Below are 15,653 nucleotides of genomic sequence, written 5' to 3' on the forward strand. Positions count from 1 at the left end.
CTATCTCAATATAGTGATGACGACTGGTTTTAAAGATTGCTGAGAGTTTGCACCAGCCTACACAAAATGTGGCAGGTCACCATAAACTGGTATGATACCTTGTAGCTCTGTCTGAGACACTCAATTGGACCATATATTGCATATATATATATATATATATATATATATGTGTGTGTGGTTTTTTTTTTTTGTTTTTTTGACTGAACAGGCTCTGCTCCCCAATGTCTCCACACAGCAGAATAGGATTCATTACAAGAGAGTAACATTATATTGAAATAAGGGATACACCAAATTGAATAGAAGGAGGTTCAGTTGCAGCATTGTTATTGGTAACTGATTAGTTTGAATTTGATTGTGATCAACTGAAACCAGCAAGACCAGATGAACCAAAAAAGTACTCCATCTTTGAATCTACAATTTTATGAGTTATTCTATGATAAGTGGGCATATTCCATTTGCTGATGAAAATCATGTGATATGATCAAGAACTTATAAATAGACTTTGTGGTAACATTACAGTAGTTTAGATAATCATGTTTTACCTTATGACTGAAAATTGGAAGAAATTCTGGTGTTCCTCTAGCTTGTTGATGATTGGAAATATGAACACAGTTTGCCACCCACGACTGTAATGTGTAAATTATTCATTAAATGTGTGATGTAGAGTTCTTTCACAGTTTCCTCTAGAGTCTTCACCATCGTCAGTCTACTTATGTACCACCATGCACCACGGTGAATCAATTAAATGAGAGAAAGACAAAAGGGCAAACTGGTGCCTTTTCAGTTCCATGTCACTTGTGTGTTAAGTGCTACAGCATCATAAAATTGTTGAAACAGTTGTGTAGCTCAATTTTTTTGGATTTGTTTAACCTTTATTTAGAAAGGTGATCCAGGGATCCCACACATTTTTAATGAATGTTAAAAACATTTCCTTACCTTTCCATAATATTTGATCCCAATTCCATGATTTTATTGAAGAACATGATAAACTTCTATGTAAGGGCTGAAAACAAGTATAATATAATTATTATTGTAATTGTAAAACCAAAATTTCGTAGTGAATTTTGAAAACCTGGGAGATTTGAGTGTTTAACAGATATTTATCAGGACTCGGGACACCCTCCTTGAAACCGGGACAATCCCAGACACAATTGCAGCACAGTCAATTTAATTAACAGATGGGCTGTGTTTCCTTAAGTTGTAGTCAGTGTTTCCAGGTCCCTCTTGCTCAGTATGTGGAAACATTGTCTCTAAGGACTTTCCTACACTGAGTAGTACTGTCACTAGTTGTAAACCTTTAAAACTTGTTTTTTAAAGATGCATTACTTTTTATTTATGGTACACCTATTAAACAGCTTCAATTTGCTATTCACATTCACATTTGTGTGTTCTCCTTTTGTCTGCATGGGTTTCCGGGTGGTCCTGCCTCCTGCCTTGCAGGATAATTTGTGTCTCTAAATTGCCCATAGGGGTGAGTGTGAGTCTTCCCCAAGCTACACGGAAAGCCAGTCCATTAATAAGCTTTTTCTCTTTATTTGTGGCTGCTGCTTAGATATTGTAATTATTTTGTAAAGACAGTCTTTCTGGGCCCCAATGTATGACAAGACCTATAGTTCCAAATCTGACCACTACATCACTGCAGATTGCACAAAATGTTGAGAGCGAGGGAGTGTCCTGCTGAGCCTAACTGCTACTTACAGATACAATATAAGGAGCACCTGTATAATCGAACGCATCCGCTCTCCACGGACAGCTGGGTGTTAGACGCAGTAGCTGTGTCAAAGATGAAGACTGACACAATGACAGCAGCTGAGTTAAAGCTGGCAACTCATCTAGCTGCAGGCATCGACATAGACATTGTGGCCTCTCTGTCTCACTTATTCTGCTTCAAAGAGGATGCAGTGGGAGCCATACATGGGAACTACAGCATTGATTTTAGACGAGGGGAGCTGAATGATCTGTGGTCCTGAGAGGTCCAGTCTGGATCATATCAGCCAGGGGTGGTGCCTCAATGTCTCAAGAGTGGATCGGGCCTCTGGGCTCTTAATCAGACAGCTCAGGAGAAAACTTTGGCAGTCTGGACGGACAAACAGAAATCAAGTTTTAATACAAACACTGTGTTCTATGTGTGTTTCTGTGTGTGCCTGATTGTACTGTGTGCATGTGTGTGTTTATGAATTACAGAAGGAAAGACAGTCACTGATGTCAGGGTTTCTATAGATGATCTCAGTGCTGTTGCTGAAGGGAAGATATCCATGCAGTATCGCAAACAGCACTACACCGAGTTGCCACACTGTAGTCGGTTCTGCCCAGTACCACCCATCCAGGAACCACTCAGGGGTGGTGTACACATAGGTTCCTACAATACACACAGCCACACAGGGACAAAGTTAAATGGTGAGGGATGGAGGGAGAGGACACAGCTGACAAAGATACTTGGTTGGTTCAGAGAATAGGGCTAAAAGAAAGAGAGCCTACCTTGTTTTGTAGTGTACATCCGCTCTGTCAAAAATGCGCCACAGCCAAAGTCAATAAGCCTGACACGTGGGACATCAGGGCCGGTTTGAATAAGAATGTTGTCCAGCTTGATGTCCCTGTGGAACACACCCCTAGAGTGAACCTCAATTAGACCATCCACCAGCTGTTTTGCAATGGTCTGAGAGAGAGAGAAAGAGACATGTAGACCGTGTGGCATGGTGGGTGGGACACATACAGAAATACATAGACATGCCACCAGCAACTTACTTTAGCCTCCTGCTCCTGCAAGGTGGGCCCTCTAGAGTTCATATAATCTATAAGGTCCAAGCAGGGGACTGGTCTCTCTAGGATGAGAATCAGTTCATCATCCAGGTCAAACCAGTCCAGCAGGGTTACGGCTACACTGGTCCCTGCTCCTATTGGTTTGACTTTCAGCAGCAGTGCCACCTCCAAAGGGATCATGCTAGTTTCCCCATCCAGAAGCTTTATATAAAGAGCGACAGAGAGTAAAAAATAAATAATGAAACCTTCATGTATACATATATATAAAAAAACTAAACAAATTCTCCCTCTTAAGATTGTGTGATGTACAAGAGCAACTGTGCATATGTTCCCTTTGTACTTAAAATTTAAAATAAGAAATGTTGAGAAATTTTACCCTGATGATTTAATGATGTAAATCATTTAGATATTTGTTTGCATTAGGACAAAGAAGAAATCACTTACCATTGATGTGCGCTTAATGTTAATCTGGAGTACATGTTTTATGGCCACCTACAAGACAGTAACAGACATGTGGTTAGCTTATACTACTTACTTGAACTATAGATAATGTGTGTGTGTAGGGTGTATGTGGTGTGTGTATGGTGTATGGCATGTGTGTGAGTCTTACAGGCAGATTGTCGTCTTTGCGGTTCCCAGCAAAGACTGATCCAAAGCCTCCTTCAACCAGCAGTTCCCCCTCCTCGTATTTACCCTCAAAGGCAGCTGCAGAAAAAAATACAAACACAAACACTTGTTTGCAAATTTCATTGATTACACTTATTTAAACTAACCCCTAATAATAACTTGTATTTACAAAATAGAAGAAGTCCTATTTCCAACACAAATCCAAATTAAAAATAAAAGTTTGAGGTTTTGGACATTTGGACATTTTGGATTAGCTTAGCTCAGCATAAAAACTGGAAACAGGAAACAACTTGCCTGAATCTGTCCAAAAATACAAAATCCACTTACCGTACCTTATCTGTAACGCTCACTAATTAATAAGTTTGTTGGTTTAAAAAAAAGTGTAAAAATGACTGTTTCCCCCCATTTCCAGTCTTTATGCTTACCTAAGAGTCCGCATGCTGTAGTCGTTTTTTTAACAGACAGATATGAGGGTGGCATCACTTTCTAGCAAGAAAGCATACACATATATGTATTCACAAAATGCTGAACTGCTTATTTTAAGGGGCATTACAGTGATTAAATATTTTATTTTGTTATTTTGTCAAACTTTGCAGGACTCGGTCCAGATCCACAGTTATACAGCAGTCCTCACAGGCTAAATGGTACTCCTTATGAAGAGCAAACTCAAGTATTTCTATCCCATCTAACCTCTGCTGTCAGGGGTGGCAGGGTTTGCTGACAAGGAGGTTCCAGGTTTGTCACTAGAGGAGGCCTCAGTGGTGGCCTGGTGGCTGGGGGTCTTTCTGCTCCTCTTCCTGGTTCCCTCTGTCTCCTTAGACTTCCTCTTTCTGATGATGGTGAGTGTGCATGTCCCACCATCCTCAGTTGAAGAAGAAGGTCTGAAGGTCTCGATGTGGTCCTCAGCAGAGGTACAGGTCCTTCTTCTTCCCTTCATTTGCCCCTCTTCACTCTCATCAGAGGTAGACTTCCTTTTGATTCTGGTCTTTATCTCACCCAACACAGCTCCATCACTGGGTCTGGAGAGGCCTGGGGTTTCTCCTGAGCCAGAGTGACAATCAGCTGGATGATTGTGAGGAGTGTCAGGAGTTAATACCAAACTGTGCACATTTGTATTCAGACTAAGACCCATTCATATGTGGACCACTCAGACGTTTTAAACAATTTCTATCATGTGGATATTTTATTAAATTCATTTGGACCAAATGAAATGTTTGGCTTAAAAAGCTTACCAACAGTAAGTGCCAGCATTAGTAATCATTGACCAACAAGCTACATCATCATGTGGATTAACAAGTAGGAGACACTGCAATTTTTGCTCAAATTTTGTCCCACTACTCACTCAGCTGTCTCCTGGAGGCCCGAACCTGAACAGTGCCTGTTGTTGGCCACGATTTGGAATCCATGACCCTCAAACGGTAATGGTTCATCGTTGAAATGACGAAAACTTGGAGGTGTCTTGTCTGCTGTAACCCTAACCCTCTGAAGAACTGGTAAAGAACTGAGTATTATGACAACAAAGTGATGACCTCACAAAATTCTACTGTGTCAAGTTCTACTTATTAGAATGCAGAATATCAAGTCAAATCTAAACCAATATATATATAAAATCAAAAATAAAGACATTTCATGCTTTCAGGGTACCTGAAACAGAAACAACAACAACAGATTGGGATTCTTCATTCTTCATTCATATTTAAAACATGGTCGGGGGCCGACTCTCATGATCTGTCTTCCAACATACAAAAAAACAATAAACCAGTTTAACAGTGTTAGTATAATTTGCTAAAAATCAGCCCTTGTTCCATCTTTTGCAGCATGTGCAAACAGGTTGTGCTTTTCTGAACTGGTGCACCAATCCTAACATGTTATTTGACATCTGATGAGACTCTGATGACTCCAAGTCATCAGAGCCATCCCAAGATTAGCACTCATTCATAGCATATGCGTTGATTAGCCCATCAGTACTCTCCTAATCCCATTTATTTACATTACTTCACGTCTGGTAGCATAGGACCTTCAAATGGAAGAGGAAATGGGACAGGAACAACTGCGTAGAACACTTAGTATTGCTTGACTTTGCTGGAGGGCCACTGTAGCAGGTCCCCTCTAACAGCAGTTTTTTTTTACTTTGCACAACGTCATTATCTGAACTCCAACACGCTTCATAGCTTCGGAGAATGGTTGTATTATTTGGTGTTATAAATTGCAAACAAGTTTAAAGGTTATATCCATGTACCTGCATTTGTTTTAGAAAAAAATTATATTGTGATGTATTCAATTTAAAATGTGTATTTGTTATTGTAGAGTGAAGCTTTAATGTTCCTGAAGGACAATTTGGCTTGCAAACAGCAGTCAGTAGTAGTCAATATCAAATACAACAATTAATAAAACGTCAATCCATGCAATATATACATACAAACACAAAAAAACACAGTACACAGGTTAGAGTCAACATACCTGTAGTCATTGTCACGAAAAATAGATAAGAAAACACCCTATCACACCCACAGCTACATTATATTTTATTTGAAAAGCCAGTTGCTGATGGAATAAAATACTTAATGTATCTGTTTGTGTCACTTCTGGGGAGGTGAAACCTTCACATTGATAGAAGCTAATTAAACTCACTATAAAAGGCCCAATAATTATGACCTGAGCTTTCTGTGTGGCTGTGACTTGACACGGGCAAAGATAATTTAAATTACATCTTTGAATTTGGCACACATTCACAAATTGTTTAAATTACCAAACCAACAGATCATAACAAATCTTAAAACTGACTCACTAAAAGAAGTATAGAACACTTTCAACAGACACTTTTAACTACTATCAACATTATAACATTATGACCTTGCATGAGAAACACAATGTTTGGCTTGCCTTTTATGTTCAATATCAAATTCAAAGGCTTTAATGTAGTCGGAATCACTTTACATTGCCAAAGCAAGTGTAAAATAAAACAACATCAACAACAAAATTGATTTTGCTGTTAGAAATATATACTGTATACAGATCAGTAAAAAAAATACTTAAAATAAAAAAGATTTTTTTGTCTTGCAGTGAAAAAATACAAAAGAATTTCAAAAATAAATTTAAATGTATTTTTTATTATCAAAAATTAATACATTTTATTTCTAAATCAAATGAGTGTTGGCATCAAAGTTTATCATCCAGGATAGTTCCCAAGTATTTGTATTGCTCGACTTAGCACAGATTTTCTGGAGTTGCGGTTTTTCTCTTCTCGACAAGGCTGAAGGATTTACGTACTGTGGCTACATCAATTTATATCTAACAGCCCCTCTAGCTTGTCATGGAACTCAGAGAATTCATGATTAAAATCATGTGCATCAAACCTTGGATAAAACTTATTTAACTTTTCTGCCAATTTAGTCTCTGACATTTCAGAACACTCCACATTTCACTTTTCATTTTACGTTCCAGCCATAGATTTGATGCCTCTCCAGGCTGCACGAGTTACTATTTCTCAGTTCACCCTCCACTTTAGTTTAGCAAATGCTATCTCCATCATAACATACTCATGGACCTCTTTTTTTGAGTGCTGCCCCTCAGATAAAAGGTTTGTTTCTTCTGATTCAATAGTTGAAATTGCGAGGAATTACCATATTTTCAAAGAAACTAATGTAACATGATATAGTGTCAGTAAATTTGTCCAAATCTGCAGAGGATTTTTAAAAATACGTCCCAATTCAGACATTCAACACAACAATTAAGTTCCTAAATAGAGTCTTCAGAAACAGGATCATAATTGTATGAATCATTATTTAAATGTATATTCAACCATGTGACTGTAAACATAAAAAACAAATATTTTAACGGAATTTAACAATTGTTGTGGAGCACAACATTCATAAAATTGCAAAATTGCGTAATTTGCTTCAAAAGCATTTTGAGAGTACGCTGTTTTAGGTTGAATGGTATCTTGGTCATTGCCACTCCGTGCCCGCAGTGCCTGCTACTGGGCTATATAACATTGGAATCCCAGCCATTTATCAAGACAGCGGCGTAATGATTTACTGCAACAACACAACTCTTCAGCAAGCAAGCAGTGAGATGAAGCAAAAAGTACATGTAAGTATGGATATCATGGCAGAGGCTACGAAGAGATCGAAGAAGACGTTGTCGGTGGAAGCAAGGAAGAGAATAAGAGAAAGTGACCAGGGCCCGTATTTATCAAGCTTGTCAGAATTACTCATAAGAACACTGCTAAGAACTGACTTAAGAGTAAAAACATTCTTCGCTCAAAGCTGTGCTTAAAAGTTAGTTATCAATTATCATAGTCCTAATTTGAGTGAAGTGTAGGACTAAATCTTAAGTGTCAGTCTTAGTGCTGATTTACGACACTTTGCTGTGCCACAAACAGGACCAATCACTAAATAGATTTCCTTCTTTAAGAATATTCTCAGATAAATTCACAGTGAATGGTGAAATTCCTATGAGGAGTTTATATTCAAAACACATTTAACAATAAAGAATTTTCAAGATAATACATTATGATATAGGCCTACACATTAAGGAAGTCGATGAAACGCGTGACAATGTGTGGAGCTGTAGCCTAAGTGCTATAATTGTTTCCATGATTATTTGGCTTATTGATGGTTGTGACGGCCAAAATCATTTTTGCGTTTGTCCTGTGGCAAATAAACAAAGCGTCATCTCCACCTTCAATTTAACTGAAAACGCATTACTGCGTAAATCAGTCAATTCTTCATCTCCTCTCCGCAAGTCTGTCTCCACAGTGCCATCACAAGCCCTACTGGCAACTCCTAACCACTTGAGAGACCTCTCAAGGTCTCTCAGAAATTTGATAACTTGCTTTTATTCTTAAGTTTAAAAGTAGGAGTAAATTTCATGAATTCTCAGCACTTAAGACTAAAATGGCATTTTGAGAAGCTTGATAAATACTGGCCCAGGTAGTAAGTTAGCCAACAAAGCTAGACAGCAACTGATGCAGCTGGTGGAGAGCAGTGCTGATGTCGAGCTGAAGCCGGGCGAGCAGGCAAGATAACTGGGCTCAGCAGCCTCTATGGGCATAATTCCATTAGCATAATGTTAGCTATCGGCAGAGGTGAAGAAACCAAAGAGGAAGTTGACAGAGTAAGGTAAGAAGAGAAAAAGAGAGTGACCAAGCAAGAGGCTCCCGGACATTGGCACAAGCTTTGTGAGATAAAAGGCTGCAAGACAGACACCGAGCTGGCATTCATTCTGTGTACACAGCTGGCTAGTAAGTAATATTGCTATGTCTTTTGTTGTCACACTTCCTTTGTGTTTGGCTGTGTTAGCAAAATCGTCGACTTGCTAGTTTTGATCATAAGTAATGTAATCATAACAAATGCATAAACAGACAGAGGTGAATTACACTAGGAAATTACTGTAGACACACTCTGCCCATGCACTCAATGTGCATGAAAATGTGCTTTAGGAGTCTCTTGCTAGTTTCTCATTTAACCCTAACCCTGCCTATGCCAGCTTTAATACTTAAACTATTCTGATCTTAACCAGGGTTAAATGCATCACAACTTTCCGCGTGCTGATGCCTCAATGCATGTACCTGGTGCCCTATTTTTTTGCCCCTGCCCTTCAGACAGCCTGACTTAAAACTAACGGAATTCCTCTGGAGGCTTTTTGAGCATGATGCTGAACCTCTCCTTGATCGAGCTCACTCTATACTCACACTGAACCCTCACATGAATTTAAAAAACACAAATATTACAGCTATTACATAGATAATACAGGAGGCCATACACATTCTCACGACGTATTTATAAAACAATCTTCCAGTTACATGTTTTTATGGACTTGCTGCCACACCAATTTAATTTGTAGTCTCAGATGATTCAGGACTTGGAACATATAACCGTTGCTGTTTTGGATGACATGAATACTATTTAATGGCTGGAAAGTTTAGTATTTCCTACATACAGGTTTTCTCCTGTGTGCATGGTAAATGCTCAAAGACAACATGTGACCCTTTGTTTCGATTCACTCTAGAAATGATCTGAAGGTCAGAAAGGCTAATCACAGAGACTAACTGAGACCATTACAATGATCCCGAAATATTACTTTGACGCTGTGTGAGTATAGGGTTTATAAACCTTGTCATTACAGCTTTGCTGTGATTTGTCCGGTCGGGATAATAGTAATACAGCCTATGTAATGGAAAAGCTATAAAACCGCTGATCCTTTTAACCTTTCCTATCTCTGGCAGATGACATTGATCAAAGGAAAAGACCAGGTGCGTATGCATTTGAAAAGAAACAGGTTGAGAAACATTAATATAGACAGAGCTATTTACTCATTACCCACCAGGGCTAAGACATTGCAAGTCATTTCAAGTCAACTGCCCTTAATACCTCCTTTTTCCTGTCTGCTCCATTCCTCCACTTTCCCTGGTACACTGGCTCACTCTCCTGTCTCCCCTTCCCTCTCACCACCTTACTGTCTATTCACTCTTTTCTTAGGGAGATGTTTAAAGAACTCCTCTGAAATACTAAGCAGCCCAAGAGTAATTCATTGCCACATTTGCTTTTATGCTCTTTATTAGGCCTAGTCCTTAAGATGTTTTTTAATGTTGCATGATGGTTTGGATATAACTCATTACCGTTCTATTCTTTTTTTGTTGTTGTGTTAAACAATAGTGTGAAAACGACTATATGCATAAAAGGCTATATATTGTACATATTAAATTTAACATTAGGTACTATTCATTTAAATTAATAATAGCATATATTACAATAATGTGTAATATTTTTCACAATAGTTCATGAAAATCACAAATGCAGCCAGCCAGTCGTTGTCACCACACAGAGCACAGTGTACTAGTGATGGGAATTACGCCTCTTTAGAGGGAGCCAAATTTCATGGCTCCATTCCTTTCCAAAGGCTGGCCCTTTTAGCTCCCAAACGGCTCTTCATTTAGAATCACTTCTGCTGGTCATAGCCTAAGTTACATACTTATTTGTTGCAAAAGATAAATATGCAATTTTCTTCATCTGCAATACAATGAAACATTCTGTGAAATTGATGGTTAAAAATTGGGATATGTCAAGAATAACCTTTGTTGTTTGTAACAAAAATAACACCCGACTTTTGAAATAGTATGGTTAATAAATAATTATGCAACTCTAAACAGACACATACTGTATATTTCAATTAAATAGTTATTATATAGGCTAATATAAAACGAAAAAAAGTATTTCTGCTCTGTTAAAAAGTGTAATTTGTTTATTGTCTTGTATTTCTTTCTTCGCAGGGTTGGGAAGGGAGGGGGTGATACGGGGGCCACTGGCTCAGACTGAGCCACACTCTTCCAGCCATTCCAGCCATGATTTGTGATTGAGGTAGCGTTAAATGACTTGCCCATGGAGATTCAGCTTACGTTCTAGTTTGCCAAGATGCTGTTGTTGTGATGTTAGTCATAGTAGCAGGAGAGTATCGCTGTGTGGAGCATGGAGCACTGGTGTTCTGGTTCTCAAAAAAAACCCACACAGTGTTGATACAGAACTAAAGACAGATAAAATACAGTCTGCATTATTATCTCTAATTCCTCATTTTTATTATTCTCATCAATTTTAAAGTTTCAACTTACTCTTATTTAGCAAATATCTCCTTTCCTCTTGCTCATGTTGACTGTGAATGATGTAATCTGCATCCAATAAAGCAGTAGTCATACACTGTTGTTGGGGAATTGGGAATTTTTGGGAATTCCAGAGTTAAAACAATTGTGAAAGGACTCACAAAAGACCTCCTATAAAATACTAAACTCTATATTTATGTAAAAATGTATCTCTACAATAACTAATCCCCAATTTCACTGTTTATGCCTAAGCACCAGTGGTAGCGGACAATTACAAAAAATATTAAATTACATAGTTATAATGAAATGATAGGATGGGCTCTCAGCTAGCTAACATCAGATAGCTAATTTTAAGTAAAAGAAATGCTAATTACGAATCTCTGAAGGTAGGAAAGTTAAGTGCATTAAAGCAGCCAAATAGTTAGCTACTGACATTAACCTGCTGCGCCTCCATTAGCGTGTGATGCACCGGACTGGAGCAGCTGCGCTGTGAGTGACGCAGACAGACAAGACGTTCTACTAACATTAATGTTAGGAAATGGTATGGTCCATTTTAGGGGTTCCTGAAGTCGTATTTCAAGATTCTTGAATATAAGGCATGAGTACGGGAAATATATTGTAATATTTACAAATACAGGTATGAAAAACCCCCCTGAACTGTTTGTTTTGCCTATTTTGGGGGGTCCAAGCCTTAACTTGGGGGGTCAGACCCCCCCAATCCTCCCCGTAATTCGAACCATGTACTCCACCTTTAACAGTTACCTGACAATGTTTCGCTCCATAATAGATCTGTCTTTTTTATAGGTTTTTCTTTTTTTTTCTTGCCTAGTACTGTATAGTATAGTCATTCCTTGCATAGTCATGTGTGTTCACGTTTACTAACAACTCTATCCTGCTTAATGGGATGGTGATAAGGGTGCAGACACCAGTTTTGAGTGTTTGTGTATTTTTGAGTTTAAATGTGAGTTTTGGTTATTTTGAATTAAACTGAACATCCATTCTCTCACCTCAAGCTCTCTCCAGAGATGAATTTGTTTTTTTCCCTTCCCATTACTATTATGTATTTTCTAAGGGCTTTTTCTGTTTCAGGATTAACAGCAAATGTGTTTACAGTTAGATTAGCTATCCTGTCACATTTGCTCTCTGTGATTTAGTGGCTTAGTCTGTGAGTGTGTGTGTGTGTGTGTGTGTGTGTGTGTGTGTGTGTACGTAATGGGCTGTTGGGTGTGTTTGTTCTTAGGAGAGGGTTAAGGTGATTTAGTGGCAGTCGAGTAGAATGCAGACCAGCCAGGGCAAGCAGGAGCTCAGACAATTCTGTAGTGGTGACACAAAACGATAACCATTTAGTTATTGTCATGTCCCTTGGTGTTGCACTGCTTTTCAAAAGAACTACAACAAATTTGACACAGCTTTGGCTTTTGAGTCTGCACACGCAAGGGGAATGAGCAAAGGAAGGAGTAAAGCTCCCAATTTTCCTGGAAGAGGAGTACGGGGCAGAGGAGAGAGGCTGGCGCGATTGAGAGATAACAGCAGTGGCCCTGAGTTAATTGGCAATTAGAGAGCTGCCAGCATTATTTTTAAAGGCTATAATTAGGTAATTGCGTGTGTTTGTGCTTGTGCCAGGTCTGTGTCCATGACATGTTCAAATGCAGGAGGTCAGTTTTCAGTTTCTTACATGACCCTGTTTGTTTTCCTTTATCTGTGTACCCAAATGGTTCTCTTGTTTTATTTTTTTACTTGCACCATCTTTGTCTGTCATGGTAGAACAGAAATGCAGGTAAACTGCGTTCAAGCAGTAGGTGGTTACACCACCAACTATAAAAATATGTTGTAAAAAATATATATGTTAGTGGGATACACTATTTCCTCACTTTCCGTGCATGTGTTTTACATGGATGACATGATTGCCAAAACTGCCGTAGCAGTTATGCCTGATAATACACATTTACTGCATACTGTTGTGCACTGGATGGAGAGGTTAGCAGAAAGAACATGTGAGTGTCCACTTCATGCATGTAGTGCGTGTCTATATATGCATGTGTGTAAGTGGCTGACAATTTTTCCTGATTGCAGCAGGTCTTTTTTGAAGAAAGAGGAGGCGATAGGGAAAGAAGGGTAGAGAGAGCGAGGTGCCTCCACTTTGAAATCCATCTTTCCAAGGATGGCTTCCCTACTGAGACCCTCAGGCTTTGTCCTCCTTTCAGCCTCTTTTGTGCGTGCTTGTGTGTGTTTCTGTGTGTATGTCAGGTAGACAGTCAGTGGTTTTTACTCCTGCTATCAGCCCCTAGTGTCAGTCTAGTCTCATATCAACGTCCCCGCCCTATACTCCCTCTACTCCCTCTACTCCTTGCATACTGTCAGAGGGCCCCTCAGGACAGTTCATGAACCTCTCAGCATGAACCTTTTTTTTAGTACTGAGCTAGAAGCCACAGCTTAGTCTGCGCTAAAAATGGACTAGCTGCCTCCAACAAAAGCACAGCTGCCACGTCCTAATTTCAAGAATGAATCCACTAGTCTAGCCAGAGATGAAAAAAGCACATCATGGACATTGTATTTGTGATAAGCTTACTGTATCCACCTCTGTCTTTTCTTTCACCAAAGATACGCACTTACACATATTCTCCCAGGCACATAATGTAACGTCATCTGCTGCAACGCAATGTTTTGGCAGTTGGGTGCCATGACAATGTTGGTGTTTATTTTAACATTTAATGCCTCAGTTCTCCTTGGTGCACTTGTCTGCTTTCATTTCATTGACACTTTAGAGGCCTTTATGACAGCTGACACAGTAATTGCTGGGAGGATATATGTAATAATACACTGAACAGGTAGTCGCTCTCTTCTAGTTTGGCAGCTTTTCATATTCACCACCTTAACGAAACTTCCCACAGATGTGTGACATTATGAAAGGCTTAATGTTCAACTGTCATGCTATTTCTCGGCTTATCTTATTTCAAAGAGTGCTATTTCAGAGTAGTTTCAGAATTCTAAGGTCTGGTTAATGTAATAGCAGCTACTACTGAATACTCCTCTGATAAATGAAAGGATTTTCCTGTGTATTTTTCCTCTTATCTACAAAAATCCTGCTGCACTGAACTGTTTTGACCCATCTTACCACTGCTATGTGGAGATAAAGTGTCTCATGTTATATCCTTGAAATGTCCCTCAAATTCATGGAAATAAATGACCATTAATCCTCACAACTCGCTAAATCCAAGTCTAATCATGCAAAATGAAGTCTTCCTCTGAAAAACAAGCCACATGTTCAGCATTTAGAGACAAACAATGACAGCTTACACTGATCAGAATTCCCATTTTTAATTGATTTTGCTTTTAAATTTTGCAGTCAAGTATCTTCACTGATATTTTGGGTTCATCTGAATCAGATATGTCCCAGGCCTGCAGGTCATTTGGGGCTATTGGGAGTCCAAAGACCTCCTTGCTTGGGGAACCTTTGTCATTCAAGCTAGAATCTCCAACATCACATAAATACTGTGTAAAACACACTTTTATAGTCTTGTTTTGAGCATTACTGTAAAGCTGATGATAAATGGGGCAACATTTTGAGCAATGTTACTGGCAATCATGCTGGTGGCAAGTCCGTTTTGAATGGATAGCAGCGGGACGATGGGACGGGGTGGGGCGGTGGCGGGGCGGACCATTGACGGCAACATTGCTCTAAAAGTTACTCCGTGTATCATCAGCTTGATTGTAATGTGGTTGCCTGGTTCTTTTGTATTATTTTCAATTTTTATTCTTTTGTACTTCAGTTCAATTTCTTATTTATTACATATAATGTTTTGTCTCTCTTTTATAGTGTATCTATAATACAATATAATATATAATATAATCTATAAAGCAGTGTGAAAATACACACATACACACACGCAAGCATGATGCAAAGACATGAACAAGACTTTAATCTATACTGTATTATTAGTGTGCAAGGTAACAAGAAGAGAAGGACAGAAAAAACTGTTCACCTCTAAAGCCTCAGATGCCGAGTGCACTGAGAATATTGAATTTTTCTATTTCACTTTACAGATTTATTCATGTTTTCCGTAGCACCTGACTTTCCACAGTATCCCCTTACATGGCCTTACATTGAGTCAATTTGTAAAGCATAAACATTTGGAAGTGCAGAAAAAAACCAGAGAGTTTAAGATCCTTTGAAGTGGTCGACAGTTGGGTAGTAAAGATTCCCAATCCTCTGCTTTAACTTCAGGAAACTATTCTCTAACTTCACTTCGCCTTCCTTTCCACAGACTATTTTGTCAGCGAGTTTGAAAAGAAGTTTGATGACATCCCAAGCACTTATTCCCAACCATGACCCTTTTCCACTCTCCCACAAACCTTTGTAACCTAACTGATTATTCTCCTCTCACTCCGGGATCTTCAGGCGAGGTTTTGACACTGGTGTCCTCCAGCTAACCTTACCAGAGACTTGATTGTACTCTACAGAGCTTCTAGTTCAAATCCATGTCTCTTCTCAGCTGTACTGCAATGCAACGGTTGCTTTGCCTCCCCCGATTCTCCCTTCTTGTATCTGATCTTCTAGTAGCTTCCATCATCTGCTCCTAGCACCTGGAAACTGTCCACATTCAATACGATGTGAATACAGGGTGATATATTATTGATCATGCAGGGAACACAAACAGGTCAGAGCGCA

At 39.0% G+C, this 15,653-nt stretch overlaps 1 protein-coding gene across 2 annotated transcripts; it reads right to left on the reverse strand.

Moving 5' to 3' along the window:
- Positions 1 to 1,315: 1,315 nt before the first annotated feature.
- Positions 1,316 to 4,866, reverse strand: LOC119894881 (serine/threonine-protein kinase pim-2-like). Of its 2 annotated transcripts, none has more exons than XM_038707588.1 (8): positions 4,730 to 4,866; positions 4,078 to 4,449; positions 3,371 to 3,465; positions 3,205 to 3,252; positions 2,746 to 2,961; positions 2,479 to 2,656; positions 2,183 to 2,359; positions 1,316 to 2,077 (listed from the first exon to the last, which is right to left on the reverse strand). In XM_038707588.1, exons 1-8 carry the CDS (start codon positions 4,815 to 4,817, stop codon positions 1,986 to 1,988), a joined length of 1,266 nt encoding a protein of 421 aa, XP_038563516.1. In that variant the 5' UTR covers positions 4,818 to 4,866; the 3' UTR covers positions 1,316 to 1,985. The 2 variants fall into 2 exon arrangements, with proteins under 2 accessions (XP_038563516.1, XP_038563517.1); XM_038707589.1 differs by having other exon boundaries at positions 1,317 to 2,077; positions 4,078 to 4,428.
- Positions 4,867 to 15,653: the final 10,787 nt, after the last annotated feature.

The sequence above is a fragment of the Micropterus salmoides genome, unplaced genomic scaffold, assembly GCF_014851395.1.
Source record: "Micropterus salmoides isolate LMB-PRFRI ecotype aquatic unplaced genomic scaffold, ASM1485139v1 Ms_hic_scaffold_9, whole genome shotgun sequence".
Lineage (NCBI taxonomy): Eukaryota > Metazoa > Chordata > Actinopteri > Centrarchiformes > Centrarchidae > Micropterus > Micropterus salmoides.